General features: G+C 40.1%; 1 protein-coding gene and 1 pseudogene across 7 annotated transcripts in view; one reads left to right on the forward strand and one right to left on the reverse strand.

Moving 5' to 3' along the window:
- Positions 1–18,642, forward strand: part of PHF8 (PHD finger protein 8) — a 182,529-nt gene that overhangs the window by 36,951 nt on the left and 126,936 nt on the right. For all 7 annotated transcript variants that reach the window (XM_006162417.3, XM_006162416.3, XM_006162418.3 and 4 more), the window contains exons 3-4: positions 16,575–16,660; positions 16,934–17,042. In XM_006162417.3, the coding sequence (XP_006162479.1) occupies positions 16,575–16,660; positions 16,934–17,042 (195 nt within the window). The remainder of the gene's footprint in view (positions 1–16,574; positions 16,661–16,933; positions 17,043–18,642) is intronic.
- Positions 1,419–2,488, reverse strand: LOC102482052 (hypoxanthine-guanine phosphoribosyltransferase pseudogene; annotated as a pseudogene).

The raw sequence follows: 18,642 nt of genomic DNA on the forward strand, positions 1-18,642 counted from the left end.
TTCCTGCTGTGCCCCGTTTTTGGTTTTTTTTTTTTTTTTTTTTTTTTTTTTTTTTAGTGTAAGGAAAAGGTAATTTATTAAGTAAAAGTTAAAGTACACTTTTGAGAGGTAGGAGCAGGCTTGAGTGAACAGAGGAAGAATGGCATCAAAAGGACCCAGGACTGGGATTCTAACCATGCCATCGTCCATGTGGAATCCAGCCACCTTAACTACCACACCACTGGCTGGTCCTCTGATTCCTGTTTGTTTGCAGAGAATTTATAGTTTTTACTTGCACTTTGTGTTTATTCGTTTGTTTCAGGTATGTTTGTAATTACTCATTGAAGCATTTTTATGATGATTCCTTTAAAATCCTTGTCAGATAATTCTAGTATCTGTGTTATCTCAGTATTGATATCTGTTGATTTTCAATACTGTTGATAGTCTTTTCTCATTCAAGCTGTAATTTTCCTTGTTTTTGATACGATGAGTGATTATTTTAATTATATCTTAAACATTTAAGACATTATATTACGAGATTCTGGGTCTTATTTGAAACTTCTGTTTTGCAAGTCTCTTCAGACACTGCACTTCAGTGGCAGGAAGTGATTACTTCATTACTGCCATTTGGAAGTGGAAGTCCAGCTTCCCTACTTGGTCTCTGTTGACACCCACCACTTGGTGGATGGATCCTCCTGTCCCTAGTTGGTCTGCTTTCTTCTCTCCTCATTTCATAGTCTTCTTAGGTTTATTTAATATACCATGTCCAAGGATTTTAGCTATACTTAGAGGGAAGAATAGGGAGATGTGTGTTTATTCCATAGTGTTTTATAACCAAAAGTGACCAGTTAATCTTCCCTCTTTGGAGGTACTGTTTTCTCCCACTAAGTTAAATAACTCACCTAGAGCTACATATCCAGTTACCTGGTAGACCATAAATTGAACCTGGGTCTCTTAGATTCTTGCTGTAGAATGCAGAATAAAGCACTGTTCTTGTTAAGTTTCTAGGAGTTGTGAAAGATAGGGAAAATGAGGGTTTATAAGCACATAAACTCTGCATTTTTGTTCTAAGTGAAATCAGATTTAAGTGAGCACCATACATTTAAAAACAGCAGAAGGATAACCTACAGCTTTAGGAGTATATGTCAAAGGGAATAGAAGTCCCAGCATTTATATTTAGGGCTTACCAGAAGTAGTATATGGACTGCAGAGTTACTACTCTAGAGAAGGTCTTGTAGAATGTGGAGTTAGATGGATCAGAAGAACAACCTGCTCTGTTAGGGTTCATAGGATATCTCTTAGTATGGCATATTTTTTTTTTTCCAGCACATAGGTTTATTTGACAGAACCAAGTATGTTAGATGCTGTCATGCATGTGAACACTGACTGCTCCTTACTTTTCTAAACACGCAGTAGTATAATTAACAGTATTCAATTGCTTCTTCTATTCCTTCCTGAATATATAAAAAATTAAAATACCAATTAAAAAACTAATATATCTTCTCTTTAAATGTTTCTTACAGGTACAATTTCAATATTTTCATTGAATAGTGGTGTGGTTTAGAGATTTTTTTTTCTTTCATAAGTTAAACAACAATCCACCCAAAGGGAACTGATAGTCTATAGGCTCATAGTGCAAATAAAGAGTTTGGGAATGCAGCAACTGACATGTCTAAAATACAAAACAGAAAAATCTTAGAAAGTACATGCAAAAAGCTCTACTAAGCAGATGGCCACAGAAATAGACTGTTTGATCACTTTACTGGCGATGTCAATGGGACTCCAGAAGTTTCTGAACTCAAGTTGAACTCTCATCTTAGGCTTTGTACTTTGCTTTTCCAGTTTTACTAATGACACAGACATGATTCAAGTCCCTGAAGTATTCATTATAGTCAAGGGCATATCCTACAACAAACTTGTCTGGAATTTCAAATCCAACAAAGTCTGGTCTATAGCCAACACTTCGAGGGGTCCTTTTCACCAGCAAGCTTGCAACCTTGACCATCTTTGGATTGTACTGCCTGACCAAGGAAAGCAAGGTTTGCATTGTTTTTCCAGTGTCAATTATATCTTCGACAATCAAGACATTCTTTCCAGTTAAAGTTGAGAGATCATCTCCACCAATTACTTTTTTTTTATGTCCCCTGTCAACTGGTCATTACAGTAGCTCTTCAGTCTGATAAAATCTACAGTCATAGGAATGGATCTATCACTATTTCTATTCAGTGCTTTGATGTAATCCAGCAGGTCAGCAAAGAATTTATAACCCCCCCTTGAGCACACAGAGGGCTACGATGTGATGGCCTCCCATCTCCTTCATCACATCCCGAGCAAGCCATTCAGTCCTGTCCATAATTAGTCTATGAGGAATAAACACCCTTTCCAAATCCTGGGCATAATGATTAGGAATACAAAGTAAATCTAGGTCATAACCTGGTTCATCATCACTAATCACGACGCTGGGGCTGCGGGTCGCCATAACGGAGCCTGCCAGCATGCGGGTTGACGGCGGTCTTGTATGGCATAATTTTTAATAATTAAAAAAATTATAGATTCACAGAAAGTTGTAAAAAATGTATTTGGAGGGGGTCTTTGTATGCTTCACCCAGTTTCTCCTATGGTGACATCTTATACAGGAAGATGTCAGGAAAAAGCAAGAAACTGAGTTTTGGTATAATTCACTATCTTATTCCAATTTTACTAGTTCCACATGCACTCATTTGTGTGTGTTTGTATATTTTATACAGTTTTATACAATATATATTTTATACAGTCACATTTGTAGATTGATGTAATCACCCTAATCAAGACATAGAACTGTTCCTTTGCCACCAGAGTGGCATAATTTTTGCCTCACTAAACAATCTGGAAGGAGTCTGAGATGGTGAACACATACCAAAACTTAGGTGGTCAATGTCCCTAGTGGGATACTATGGGGAATTCCAGATACAGTGGAAGGTCTGATTAGGTGTGATGCTCAGGACTGAGTTATGGCATCTAAATGAAAATCTTTTGGAAACAGATGCAGTGGTGCACACTGTGAAGGCATGGCCTGAGAGTCAGGGAAACTTGGCCTGGAATCCCAGCTTTTCCATTTACTAGCTCTGTGACTTTGAGCATATCATTTTACATCTGCAAGCTTCTTTTTTCTCCATTTTAAAGCATAGAGAATCCTTATTTTATTTGGCTATCTTGAGGCTTAACCAATGTCTATAAATTACCTAGCACAGTCCCTGGCACAGTAGATACTTAATTGGGGCTGTCATCTAGAACATTCTTGCAATATTTACTGGGTAGTTACTGTTTGCCAAGGAATAAGCTAAAAACTATAGAAGATAGAGATGAATAAGATAAAGGCTGTGACTTAGATTATTTCAGTCTAGGAAATGAGATGTATTCATTTATTTAGTCATTCACTTATGCACATATTTATTCAACAAATAAGTGCTATGTGTCCACTGTTTTATACACTGATAGTGGGGGATACAACAGTGAACATGAGATGGTAAACTAGCACCTCAATTTGCATCATGTGACAATAAATAGTACAGAGAAAGGTAAAGCAAGGTAAGCAGGAGAGGAGTGCCACCTTTGTGGCTGGAGGCATGGTTATTTTATATCAAATGATTATGGATGGGTTACATATGAACAGGATCCTGAAGGAAAGTAAGGAAGGAAATCATGTTGACAAATGGGAGAAGAATGTTCAAGATAGAGGAAATAAAAGGACCTGAATGGGGAACAGGCCTGGCATGTTAGTGTACTAGTACAACAGGGAGGCCAAAGTTATTGGGAGAGAGTGATTGAGGGGAGAATAGTGGAAACTGAGATTAAGGGTGTGTGTAAGACACAGATCCTGTAGGGCAGTGTGGTCCCAAGCACGGTCCCCAAACCAGCAGGATCACTATCACTTGGGAACTATTATAATTTAGCTATTTTTTACATCCCACCCCAGACTTAACTGGATGAGAAATTCTGGAGGTAGGGCCCAGGTATAGGATCATATGGACCATTGTAAGGATTTGGGTTTTACTCTGGATAAGATGGAAGCCACAGAAGGGTTTTGAACAAAAGAGAGTTGCGGTCTGATTTAGGTTTTGGTTGTTAGGACAAACTCAAGATGAGGAGCATGGTTGGAAGCAGGGAGAATTTGGAGGCTGTTGTAGATAATTATTCCTTAAAGTGTGATCCCTGGACCAGCAGCATCAACATAACTTGGGAGCTCACCAGAAATGCACATTTATAGTATCAACTCCAGACCTACTAAATCAGGATCTCTGGTGATGGGGCCAATCTGTTTGAACACATTTTCTAGGTTTTTATCTACTTCTCTAAAATTTGAGAAACACTAATCTATTTAGGCAATGGTGGCTTGAACCAGCCAGTGGTGATGAGAAGTGGTTGGATTTTATGTATATATTGATAGAGGATTTGCTGATACATGAACTAGGGTTGTGAAAGAAAGGAGTCAAGGATGACTCCCATTTTGAAGAGTTTTGGTATAAAGGGGAACAGACTAATGGGGTAGTGACTGGAGGGGTAATAAGAGGGTTTTTTTGTTTAATTTTTTTTGAGATAGAGATGACAGCCTGTTTGTGTGCATGTCAGTGAATAAGAAGTTATTCTTTTTCTTTTTTTTTTTTGAGAGGTTTTTGCTATAGGGCATGTGCACTCGCCAGACAGAGAGAGACAGAAAGTGAGAAAGCACCCCCCAGGGGGGATGGCCATGCCCCAATCCCTTCTCCTCCATTCGCCTCTTGGGATCTTGGGCACACATGCACACACGCCCGGTGTGAGTTTTAAGCCAACGGGTCCGGGACGTGAACCGCGGTTGACTATGTGGGAGTCCAGTGACATAGCCATTATGCTAACTGTTGGTCCCAAGAAGTTATTCTTTTGGTGTATTCAGAATTTAGTGAGGGAGGCCTCTACATGGCAAACTCACATGTCAGAAACCAGATAGATGGAGGAGAAACTTCTGAGGTATACTGGAACTTGTTCAGTGTTATTTGTATTCCTCTAAGTCATATGTGCCTGGAAGCAGGGGCTGGGGCTGGGAATGGTGGATGTTTTAGCTACTAGTTTTCTTTTTCTTTTTAGGTTTTTGTCATAGGGCATGTGCAGGACAGTGATGGAGAGAGGGAATGTGAGAAATCATCCCCACAAGAGGAATGGCCAAGTCTCAATCCCTTCTCTTCCATTCTCCTCTTGGGACTTTGGACATGCACACACGTACTGCCCAGCCTGATTTTCAAGCTGCCAAATCCAGGGCTTAAACCGTGGTCAGCAATGTGGGAGTCCAGTGCTTTAACCACCACATCACCACCTGCTGATCTCCAGCTTCTAGTTTTATAGGTTATGCTCTGTCTGGTCAAGTTTGTTATGGAAAACCAGAAGTTGACTTGGATTTTTCTGATAAGTTTTGAAAAAAGAAAGTTAAAACATGATCTCTTTCTTTTTCTTTTTTTAGAGAGGTTTTTGCTATAGGGCACGTGCGATCACCAGAAAGACAGAGAGAGAGACAGAGAGACAGAAAGAGATAAATCACCCCCCAGGTTGTATGGCCATGCTGCAATCCCTTTTCCTCCATTCTCTTCTCGGAATCTTGGGCATGCGCGCACACGTGCCCGGTGTGAGTTTAAGCCACCAGGTCTGGGACTCGGACCGCAGTCAACTACGGGGGAGTCTAGCAACGTAGCCATTACACCAACTACTGGTCCCTCTCTTTTTTCTTTTAAAAACATTTTTTTTTCTAGAGGTCGTGTACACTCACCAGAGAGATATGGAGTGAGAAGAGAGGAGAAATCTCATGGTCTCCTCTCCCCCATAGGGAGTGGTTATGCTGCAATCTCCTCTCCATCTTCCTTTCCTTTTGGTATTTTTTTAAAAAATTTTTTGAGAAGTTTTTGCTGTAGGGCACGTGTGTTCACCAGAAAGAGACAGAGAGACAGAAAGTGAGAAATCACCCCTCAGGGGGGATGGCCACACCGTAATTCCTTCTCCTCCTTTCTCCTCTCAGGATCTTGGGCATGCATGTACACACGCCCGACATGAGTTTAAGCCACTGGGTCTGGGACTCAGTTTTCTTCTCAGTTCCTTTTATGCAGACTTCAAATTTACTTGTTTAATCACTATCCTCTTACCATAGTTTGTAGCATTTACGAAATTGTCTGGTATACCTCTCTTGGTCTTTAGAATGGTCATTCTGTGAGGGCAATACCTGTGCTTAATTGATATTTGTTGAATTTGGACTGACCCTATGGCCTGGTGGTTAAGGGAGACCATGCAGTTTAAGTCCTGGCCCTGGTGGCTTGAAACACATGCTGTTCTTATGTGTCTACCCCAAATCCAGACAGGATGGAGAAATGGAGGAGAAGGGGTTATGATGTGATCATAGCCCATTGTGGGATATTGTCTCTTTCTCTCCCCTGCTCTCTTTCTGTGGCAAGTACACATGCCCTCTGACAATTTAAAAATTTGGTGAATTTATGCACTCATTTACTTAATAAATATTTATTGAGTGCTTACCATGTACCAGAGTCTGCTGTACATGTAAAAATAATTCATGTTAGTCTTAGGACCTGATACTATAATAATTGTCCTCTTCACTAAAGCTACCCAGAGAAAAATAGTATGTCCTACTCTTGGTTTCTGGTGATAATTATTGAGACAGTGAAGACAAGAAGCCCTGTTTTCATCTCTCTGTCTCCCTGATCTGAGGAGTTATCTAGCCTTATGAATGTTTGTTGAATTGAGGTGAATAATAAAGCAAGATTGGGAGATGGAGAAGGTGAAGACTTTAGGTGAACAATATACACTGTCTGCCAAATACAGCAGGGTTAGACAGCAAGTAAGGTAGCAATTGCAAGTCAGTGTGGTGAGAACTGAAATAGGGATAGTGTGTGTGAGGTGTCATAGCAACAGGAAGAAGAATAGGAATGTTCCAGGCAGAGGGTACCATGTGTGATAAAGCCCAGACTCTAGAATGAGGATAGCACTGAGAGTCCAGCTAGCTTTTTACAGCAGGGCTGCTTCAATGTGGGGCCACTTCATAGGTCTGCAACCAAGTAGTCACATGGGGCTCTATGTGAGAGTTTTAATGCTCTGCAGTTGTTATCTTGAAATTCTTAACAATTTTATTTTTGAGTTTGTGTTTAGTAGCTGATGGGGCAATGGAGCATGTGTTGGGGACATAGAGCCTTGCTTGTATGTGGTCCTACCTCCTGTTGCCTCCCTGCTTCTCTTATTAGGTTCTTGGCTGGCTGCCTGGGACACTGGGCCCAAGTGTACCTAAGTGAACAGAGTCAGGGTTGGGTGCATGCACCCTACACACTGAATCACCAGGCAGGGCCCCAGGGTGCCTGTGAGGTCCTATATTCATTCCTGAGTATCCTCAACCCAAGGGAGCATGACAATAAATAAAAGAAAACCCTGTGGTAAGCTGTGAGAGAGACAGAAAGACAGACTATGAAAGTAAGGAAAAAGCTTTATTCTTGTTTTTTTGAACAAAGGGCTCCCACTTTTCATTTGTCTAGGACCTACAAATTATGTAGCTGATTCTATGTGTAAGAGGCAAAAGATAAGGCCAGAGAGGCTAGGCCTTTGAGGCTATGGGTCAGTTTATACTTTACCTTAAGATAAGTAGGGAGCCTGTGGGGTTTAGGCATGGGTTGATATGATCAAATTTGTGTGTGTGTGTGTGTGTGTGTGTGTGTTTAATTGTCAGAGTTAATATACACTTGCCAGAGACAGATAGACAGAGAGGGAGAAAGAATCCCCCCTCTAGTGGATTGTGGTTATGTTACAATCCCTTGTCCTTCATTTCTCCATCCTGTTGTGAGTTTGGGCACATATACACGTGTACCCAGCATGTTTTTCAAGCTACAGGAGCCAGGATGCAAACCATGGTCAGCCATATGGTATCCTGTTTCATTAAGCGCTAGGCTACAGAGCCAGCCCTAAATTTGTGTTTTTAAATGATCATTTTTGCCGTAATGTGGAGGGCCAGTTGGGTGGGGACAGAATAGAGGCCAGGAGCTCAGGTAGGAGGCCAGGACAATAATCCTTGTTGGAAATAATAATGGTCTGGATTAGGGTAGGTGCAGTAAGAAATATTAAAGAACATACTTAATAGTTAATTAAGAGAGTCAATGGGACATGGTGATGGTATGGATAATAATAGCAAACAGGAATGGTCTTTTGAAAATTTATGGAAAATGTGTTTCACAGGAAAGCTATGCATGGATTTAAAATAATTTTGCACCTAAAATAAACTTGTACTTTAATTCCATTTTCCATGATCTTTTTGAAGTCCCCTCATATTGGGAAAACTATTTTCTAGACATTGTTCCAAACTGCCTAAATTCATTAATTTACTTTTGATAACATTATGAAGTAGGTATAATTTATCCCCATCTTACTCATGAGGAAACTAAGGCACAGAGAGGTTAAATAACTTTCCCGAGATCCCACAGTTAGTGTCATAGGATGCAAATCCAGAAAGTCAAGACCTGAGATCTGAGGTATATGTGTGGGAGGGTTTTTTTTTTAATTGACAGAAGGTGTGTGTGTTTACCAGAGAGAGATGGAGAGACAGAGAGATACAGAGCAAGAGGAAAAAAACACTCCCCAATGAGTATGATCACACTGCAGTCCCTTTTTCTTCATTTCTCCATCCTATCAGGATTTGGGGCATGCATGCATCATGCACCTGGCATGCTTTTAAAGCCACCAAAGCTCAAACTATAGTTGGTCATGTGGGATCCACATCTCTAACCATAAGGCTATGGGGCTAGTCCTAGAGTCTGAGTTTCTAACTTGATGCTAGAATGCATATCTTGGGTTATTTTAGAGGGGGAGAGTAAGAGGTGAGTCTACGATGGCTGCCAGTTTTCTGGTTTAAATACCTGGTTTGGTTATGGTGCTATTTCCTGAAGTAGGGAACGTAAGACAGGTAGCAAGTTTAGAGAATGGATAGGAGAAGAAATTGCATTTGGACATGTTAAATTTGGAAGTATATAAATTGACTCTCTAGTAGAAATACCCAGGAAACATTTGGAGGAAAAGGTTTGAAACTCAGCAGAAAAATCTAGCTAGGAAATATAAGTGCATAGAGGAAACATGGAACCCTGGGAGTGAATGAGATCAGTGAGGGAAAGTGAGGAGATGTAAGTGCATAAGAAATTTCAACATTTGGGGACTTGGCAGGGGAAAAAGTTATTTGGGAAATAGGAGTAACCAGAGACATAGGATTACATCACATCCCTGCTCATAATTAGTCCTCATGCAGCTTTCTAGTTCTTTATTCAGGAAAATCCAAAGTTTTTTAATAATGGCCTACAAGACCTTGCTATGTGAACCATTACTTTTCTGATCTGTTACTGTCCTTTATGCTCTCTGCTCCAGAACACTCTCTTCTTTCTTCTTGTTTTAATAATATTCTAGGCATGCTCCCGCCAGAGGGCTTTTATACTTGCTGTTCTAATTTTGTTTAAGTTTATTTCTCTCAGGGTAAGAGAGAGAGAGATACCTTCAACAGTGTCTCATGCTGTGATCTCCCAGCCCTCCCATGCAGCCAGGATCATGGTTCTGTGTCCCCAGCATGTACAGACTGACTGGAGAACTGAACCTGTGATCTTCAATATGAGTCTGGCATCACTTGAGCAGCATGTTACTACTATGTCACCTCTGGCCCTCTCTGTAATTGTTGTGTCTTCCTCATATAGATACGGCTTACTCCCTTGCTTTCTCTTTCTCTTTTTTTAAATAATTATTTTATTTAACTTGATTCATTGTCATTTTTTTATTATTATTATTTTACTGAAGTTGACCAGAGAGAGAGACAGGGAGAGAAGGAAAGTGAGAAAGCAAGCTGCCAGGTATGGGACTCAAACCTTGATCAGCCATTTGGGAGTCTAGCCGCCTCAACCACCATGCCACATGCCTGCCCTCTACCTTGTTCTCTTCAGGTCTTTATTTAAAAGTCATTTGGTCAGTTAGTCTTTCTCTGGCTTCTCTACCTAATTTTTTTTCTTTTTTTTTTTTTTTTTTGCCAACACTACTATTCTTCCTGTTTCTCATTGTGTGTGTGTGTGTGTCTATGTGTGTGTGTGATGCATGTTGTGTGTAGTTGCATACATATATTTTGCTTTTGTTTTTCTTCTTGGCTTTTTTCACTAGCAAACAATATATTTCACTGTTTGCATTGATTTATCTTGTCATCTGCCTCCGTCACTAGAAAGTGAGCTCTTTGAGGGCAGGGATATTAGCATGCTTTGTTTTGTCTCTTTTTCTCTCTAGACCAGGATTTGGCAGATGCTCATTAAATGACCAGGGTCAGGCCAGGGTTTGGCAGATGCTGATTAAATGTTAGCTGAAGGCTGGACACCAAGCAAGTAGGTGTTATGGGAATCAAGGATAGGGAGCTTATCAAGTGGTCGGAGTGCCAGGTTGGCATTGTAGAAATGCTGTTAGGAGGTTGAGTGAGATAAAGGAGAGTACAGCATGTGTCAACGAGGAGGACACATTGGTGAGATCTGTTTTAAACAATGTGGGAAGTAAAATCAAACTGTAGCTGAGGATAAAAGTGTACATAGCAACCCTAGAAGTGTTTTTGTAAAAGTTTGGCCCAGATATTACTGGGTGGCTAGGGTTATGAGGGAGACTTTTTACTGTATACCCTTAGTACTTTTGAGTTTTGTATTATGTACAAGTATCACCTACTCAAAAGAGTCATTATGAAGCTGCATAGGTTTAAACAAATTATACTTTTGGCTATGAAGGGGCAGAGAGAGGTGGACATAAGTGAAAGAGGAAAAGTGAGTTAGCAGGGTTTTGTTTATTTGTAAAGACCAGTGAATTTTTGTTTTGTTTTGTTTTTAGAGATATTTTTTTTTTTTTGCCATAGGGCATGTATGCGCAGGGCCTGTGTGCATTCCAGAGAGACAGAAAGCAAGAAATCACCCCGTGGGGGAATGGTCACGCTTCAGTCCCTTCTCCATTCTCCTCTCGGGATTTTGGGCATGCATGCACATACGCCTGGTGTGAGTTTCAAGCTGCCAGGTCCAGGACTCGAGCTGGAATCAGCCATATGGGAGTCCAGCGATTTAACCATTATGCTATCTGCTGGTCCTGTGATCAGTGAGCTTTTAAAATGCTATTGTGAAAGAGAAAGTAGGGAGTAAAAGGGTTAACATACTGCAGAAAGAAGAGATAATTGAGAAGATAAGAAAGGATGTGACCCAGGCAAAAACTGCCTTTAGAAGGAAGGGAAAATAGTATTTTCATTAGTAGGAAGAAGGGATGGGTACAGAGGGAGGTAGATTTGGTGGTGGGAAGTTAAAGTGGTTCCCATCTGATTACTTCATTTTCTGTAAGAAGTAGGAAGTAAGATTACTTGCAGAAATTGAAGAGAGGAGATAGGATGGTCAGAGATTTGAAATAGCCACTGTAGATAATGGGAGAACTGAGCAAGGAATTAAAGGACTGTTAAACGGCATGACCAAGTGTTTTTGGACAGTGAAATTTTTTTCTTTCTTTTTTTTTTTTTTTTTTAGGAAATAATTCTTTTTTTTTGACAATTTTATTTTTTAATTTAATTTTATTTATTCATTCATTTTTTAAATTTGACCAGAGAGAGATACAGAGAGAAAGAGGGAAAGTGAGAAAGCAAGCCACCAGGTCTGGGACTCAAACCATTGTCGGCCATATGGGACACCTTAACCACCACACCACCTGCTGGTCCCCTGGACAGTGAATTTCTTGATTCACCAATCCAATTTGTGATTTTTTTTTTAGCCATATCCAGTGGTCATAGTTGGACTGAGCCTAGGTTGGGGTTTGCATGTGGGGGTGAAAGGCAGTGGAGCAAGTGAAGATATCTGTTATAAGAGAATAGTTGAATTGAAGAATACTGGAATCTAAGCAAGATAGGGAAGGAGGTTGAAATCAAGAATGGGTGAATAGGAGCTAGTAGATGGCAGGAAGGTTAAGGAAGCTGGATTCCACATGGCCGACTATTCAGTTCAAGTCCGGGGCCCAGTGACTTGAAAAACAAGCTGGGCACGTGTGCATGCATGCCCAAAATTCCAAGAGGAGAAAGGAGAAGGGATTGTGGTGTGGTCAGCACCCCGCCCTAGTGGGTGATTTCTCTCTCTCCCTCTACCCTCAACCATATGCACCCTATAGCAAAGTAAAACAAAACAAAACAATAGAATGAGTGAATAGGTGAAAAGTAGGAGGATCAAGGGATTTTGAGGTCAGAGAACAGGTGTAATGAGTGATAGTTAAATGGATACACTTGTGGTCAGAGAAAGTGATATATGAATATAATATTCCAGAGGTGGAGCAATTTTTGGTGTTGACAAGGTCTGGGGGATGGTCATGAAATGAGAGTAGAGGTAATAGTCTCTGAAGATGAGAAAGTCAAAGAACTAAGAGCCTGGGATGTTGGGGCTCTATATTTATACTGGTGTCATGTAGGATGTTGGCAAGATGTGGGGTAGAGAGGACTATGTGAGTAGGTTTTTTTACTGAGAAGAAGAATATGTTGGGGAGATATGTATGGGTAGCTGACAGTGATGAAGAGAAGTAGGAAGTAGTATGGCTGGATGGTATGAAACTTATAAAGTAAGAGATCTTATAAAAGGGTAGAGGAGGGACCAGCAGTTAGCATAAGGGCTATGTCGCTGGACTCCCATGTAGTCGACCACGGTTCACGTCCCGGACCCGGGGGCTTAAAACTCATGCCGGGTGCGTGTGCGTGCATGCCCAAGATCCCGAGAGGAGAATGGAGGAGAAGGGATTGCGGTGTGGTCATCCCCCCGGGGGGTGATTTCTCGCTTTCTATCTCTATGTCTCTGTCTGTCTGGCAAGCGCACGCGCCCTATAGCAAAAACTCTCAAAAAACAAACACACAAACCCCAAAAAACAAAAAAAGGGTAGAGGAGAGATAATCTCAAAGTTTCCCTGGTGGGGTGGCATGGTGGCTAAGGTGCTAGATACTCTCACATGGCCAACCATGGTTCAAGTCCTGGGCCTGGTGGCTTGCTTTTTCACTCCCCTCCCCCTCTCTCTGGTCAAATCAAAATGAATGAATGAATAAAAAAAAGTCTCACTGGAGAGTGAGGAGGACATCTACTCATAGCCTAGCCCTGAGTTATGAGCATATGGGAATATGTACAGTTTCTGCCTGATAGAGCTCCAACACAGTGCTTCTTAGACTTTCTGTGGCAAACGATTTGGATTTTTAAAAAATTTCTAATTTATAATGAACCAATCCTTTTATAAAATATAGAATTAATTATTAGACTCAGCAGCAGTGGTGCACACTGGTTGACACTGCTTCTTTGCAGACTGAGACCACATAGGAGGCCTGGATTTGATTTCTGCCCTGCCCTAAAAAGCCAGGTGTGGTGGCATACATGTTAGTCCCAGTTACTCTGGAGGCTGAAAGAGGAAGATTGCAAGTTTGAGGCCAGTGTGGATAGCATAGCCAGACCCTGTCTGAAGGAACTAAGCCTGAAGGAACTAGGCATGCTGGTAGTCCATAGGAGGCTGAGGCAGGAAGATTGTGATGTAATGAGACTCTGTCTAAATTAAAGTATGATGTATTTGGTAATATCCTTGATTTGATATTCACACTGCATGCATGTTTTAAGAAAATCATGTTGTATGCCATAAAGATGTATAATAATTAAATGTAGATAGGAAATTATAAAATTTAAAAATGGTGTGGAGTTAACAGGTGGCATAGTGGTTAAGGCTCTGGACTCCCACATGACTGACCATAGTTCAAGTCCTGGACCTGGCGGCTTGCTCTCTTACTCCCTCCCCCCATCTCTTTCTGGTCAAATTAAAAAATAATAATAATAAAATTAAATAGATCTTTAAAAAAATGGTATGAGCAAAAAAGTAATACAAGATATAAACCCCAGTTTTTTATTAGATTTAATAGATAATGTAATTATTTTGCTAAATTGTCATAAAAGCTTTTACATAAAGTAGTGCTTACTCTCACTTTCTGTACTTATTATAAACCTATAATAAGTAAACAGTTCACAGAGCAGCAGCAGTCCATACTTTGACACTGGTTCAGAGAAAATGATTTTCTCATAGGAGAAAGCTGGATTCAGTTAAGGCAGAAAGAGGAAGGAGGGTTTGTTGAAGGGAATGTGAATGTAGAGTAGTTTTTGTTTACCAAGGGGTGCAATTGCCAAGGGTACAACAGCTAAGTTGGGAAAGTTTATGAGCAGAAGGCCTTTGAGGTACAGAAAGCTTATAACCATTTGAGATAGAAGTTCAGGAGAGAGAGATGATTGGTGAAGGAGCTTCCATGAGCAGTGACCAAGGGTAACAGGAAATGAGGTAGAAAGCATATGGTCCAGGTAAGTGAGCTAATTCCACAAGATCTGGGGAATATATTTAAAGAAGGTTTAGGCAGGTGAAGAATGAGGTCTGAACTGGATAAAAAAATAATAATAATAATAACTTTCACTTTTTGTTTTTAGAGAGAGATTTTTGCTATAGGGCACCTGTGCTTGCTGAAAAGACAGAGAGACAAAGACACAGAAAGCAATAAATCATCCCTGATGGGGGATGGCCATGCCACAGTCCCCTCTCCTCTGTTCTCCTCTCGGGATTTTGGACACACACGCACATGAATCTGGTGTGAGTTTTAAGCCACCAGATCTGGGACTGGAACTGTGGTCGACTGTGGAGATCCAGTGATATAACCATTATGCCATCTGCTGGTCCCAAGCTATCACATATTAATAAGTTAATGTGTACCAGACTCTATGCTCACTGTGCTACACACTATATATTATACATTATCTGATAGAGTCCTACAAAGATTATGGTACTATCTCCAATTTATGATATGCTACAGGTTTACAAGCATGGACTTACTGGGAAGATGGTGGGATTCAGGTCCCAGGAAGTCAGTTATGAGTATAATCTACACTGAACTAGTTTGCGTTCAGCTTCACCTTTATGTTCCCTCTTATATGTGGCTGACCAAAGATTTAGGAGTAATGAGGGAATGGTTTAATTTTGCAAGATTACTACCTTATATACATGCAAACTCAAATTTTCAAAATTAAAATTTCTTTTAGACTTTAAAATATGAAGTAAGCAACACATATTCAATAAGAAACACAAGGAAGAGAAAAATAATTACCTTTCACTCAGAACCACTGTTGACTATGAAACATTCCTTTTAAGTTCTTTTCATTTAGTAAAGTATCTCAATGAAGTTTAAAATTTGGATTATATTGAAATAATGTTTTGTACATATTGAGTTAAATATTAAAATTAATTTTGCACTTTTTAAAAAGAATTATTTAGATTTATTTATTTATTCATTTATTTATTTTAATTTGACCAGAGAAGGATGGAGTGAGAGAAAGAGAAAGTGAGAAATCAAGCTGCCAGTTTGGGACTCGAACTGCAGTTGGCCATGTGGGAGTCCAGTGTTCTTAACCACTATGCCACCTGCTCGCCCCACATGTTTCTTTTTAAACAATTTATTTAACCTTATCATTATTATTATTATTTTAAAATTTGCTACAGGGCAGGCATGCTCACCAGAGTGAAAAAGAGGGACTGTGAGAAAGCAAAGCCGCCAGGTCCAGGACTCGAACCACAGTTGACCATGTGGGAGTCAAGTGCCCTAACCACCATGTCACCTGCTGGTCCCTCACATGTTTCTTTTAGCTTTTTTTTTTTTTAACAATATTCTTATTGCAATAAGGTATATGTGCTTGGCAGAGTGAGAGAGAGAAAGAAAGCACCCCTCAGTGGGGCATAATCATACCAACAAGTTGTGTTTTTCAAGCCACTGGGGCAGGAATTTGAACACCTGTGGCCCTGCATGATCTGGCTTCTTGTACAGTGCTTAATCACTGTTCAAGGGACTGACCTTCTTTTAACCTTTTAATATGGCCATTAGAACATTTAAAATTATGTATCTGGCTCACATTATATTTTTATTCGTGCTGCTCTAGAATTCTTTCCAGCTTTGACCATTGTGAGTCTTACTGACTTTACTGTGTATGTATTTTTAGTTTTATCATATTTATTTTAAAAACTTTGCCAGAGTGTGTGCGTATTCACCAGAGACAGACAGAGGAAGAGGGAGAAAGTACCCCCTGATAGGATATGATTACATCCCAATCCCTTCTCTGTCTCTCTACATTGTCAGGATTTTGAGCTTGTGTGCGCACATGTCTGGTGTATTTTTTCAAGTCATCAGGCAGGGATGTGAACTGTGCAGGTGGCCATATGGGATCTGGTTCCCTTAACCACCAAGCAGCAGGACTGGTTCTGATATTAAATTGTTTTAGACAAATATGGTCCAATAGAATTTTTGTACTGATGAAAAGTTCTATAATCTGTTCAAAATAGTAACCAGTAATGTGGCTACTGAGTACTTGAAAAATGTCACTAGCATGACAGAACTGCATTTTAAATTTTATTGCTTTTAATTTATTTAAGTATAAATAGCCTCATGTACCTAATAGCCACTGGATAGCAATGTTCTAGACCTTCTAAAAAATAAAATTTCCATAAATCTTGTCTGCTTTTCTCTTTTTCAGTTGTGTTGGTGTCGAAGAGGAGAAGGCTGCTGACATAGACCTCTACCACTGTCCCAACTGTGAGGTCTTACATGGGCCTTCTATTAGTAAGTAGACCTTAATGTTTCCCAGAGAAGGTGGTCTAGAGGAGAGACAAAGCAAAGGAAACTTGGGAGGGCAAGTGCCTTTGCCTGAGTGCTTTGGATTTGTTTTCCTTAGGAAATAGCAGAAATATATTCTGAGACTGTGAGGGCCTCAACTCCAGATACTTCAAGGTGTTATTAGAGTAGAAGAAAAGAATGATCTGCTGAGGCCTTTGTTCTTGGATTCATAGCCCATAGCCATTCTGATTCACAGTCTCGTGTCTTTTTCTGGTTTAGTGAAAAAACGGCGTGGATCTTCAAAGGGGCATGATACACAAAAGGGGAAGCCAGTGAAGACTGGAAGTGCCACATTCATTCGAGAACTCCGGAGTAGAACTTTTGACAGGTGAGAACCCCTGCACCAAGGACTGGTAAATGTCTGGGCTTTAGGAAGCTGGGACCCATCTCCTCCCAGCTTTCCCAATAGTTATCCAATAAAGTGCCTTCTTCATTTGTGGGTGTCTTCAGGACTTTGTAAGTTTGGTAAGTGTCTGAGAATCAGTAGCAAGAGTTTCATTTGAAGTACACAGAATATTTAGGCCCACTTTTAGAAACTTTTGGTAGTTGGGAGGCAGCATTTGCCCAAGTCAAGAGAGGATACTTACATTTAAGGAATGCTAGAACTATATAGAATGTTAAAGATTAGAAAGTTAAAATCTCCCGTTGTATATAAGAGCAAACTTTAAAAATAAAAAAATTTTGAGAGGTAATGTATTTCTTTTACGATTAAAGAGTCTTTGGGAGGGCTGGCTGTGTGGTACAATGTTTAGGGGAGTCAGATTGCACTGGCTGACAACTGAATCTCAGCCTTGTCAACTTGATGAACACACCAAGTGTGTGTACATGTGCCCAAAATCCTGATGGGAAGAAGAAATGGAGGAAAAAGGATTGCCAAACACATCTTATTACCAGTTGTTTTTTGTTTTCTATTTCTTTTGAAAAATTTAAGCTGGGCTTATTATTATTATTTTTAATTTGCCAGATCAGAGATAGACAGACAGAAAGGGAGAAAGACTCCCTCGTGGGGAATGGTCATGCCACAATTCTTTCTTCTCTATCTTAATCTCTTGGGATTTTGGGCATACATGTACACATGCCTGGTGTTTTGAAGCCACTGGATATGGTACCCAAATTGTACAGTTGGCCATGTGGTGTCCGGCTCCCTTAACCATGAGGCCATGGATTGGTCCCTAAGCTAGTCTTATTAAAAACCTTTTTAGTTATAATTTTCAATTGACATATAGTTGTACATATACATCTTTTAAAGCCCCAATGACATTGGGGCTGGTAGGTAGTATCAATCAATATCTTTACAGTATAAATATGAAATGAGTTATTTAGTTGCGACAGCTTCTATGCCGGAGTCCCATCCCTTTCATAAATCTTTTGACTATTAAGTTCATTCTTTGTGATGAGTTCATTCTTTGCTGAACAACTTTTAAGTGTTAAAAATTTAGGGACTGGTAAGTGGTATAGTGGTTAAGGGCTCTGGACTCACACATGGCTGACTGCAGTTTGAGTCCCAGACCTGGTGGCCTGCTTTCTCAATTTCTCTCTCTCTCTCTCTCTCACTCTCTCTTTCCTCCTCTCTCTCCCTCCCTCCCTCCCCCTCTAGTCAAATTAAAATAAATAAATTACTTGAATTGGGCAAAAATTACAAGCTAAAAATACTCTCTTTTGCTTGACTATTTTAAAAAATTTTATTCATTGTCATTTTATTTTTACTTTTTTTTAAAGTTGACTAGAGAGAGGCAGAGAGAGAGGGAAAGTGAGAAAGCAAGCTGCCAAGTCCAATACTTGAACTGCTATCAGCCATGTTAGAGTTCAGCCAGTTTAACCACCACACCACCTGCTGGCCCTTCTTTTGCTTGACTTTTAATTCATTGGAGCATTTTCAGATTTCCTATAGCTGAAGTGGTATTTTGAATGTGTTTCTACAACTAAAT

The sequence above is a fragment of the Tupaia chinensis genome, unplaced genomic scaffold, assembly GCF_000334495.1.
Source record: "Tupaia chinensis unplaced genomic scaffold, TupChi_1.0 Scaffold139962_1, whole genome shotgun sequence".
Classification (NCBI taxonomy): Eukaryota; Metazoa; Chordata; class Mammalia; order Scandentia; family Tupaiidae; genus Tupaia; species Tupaia belangeri.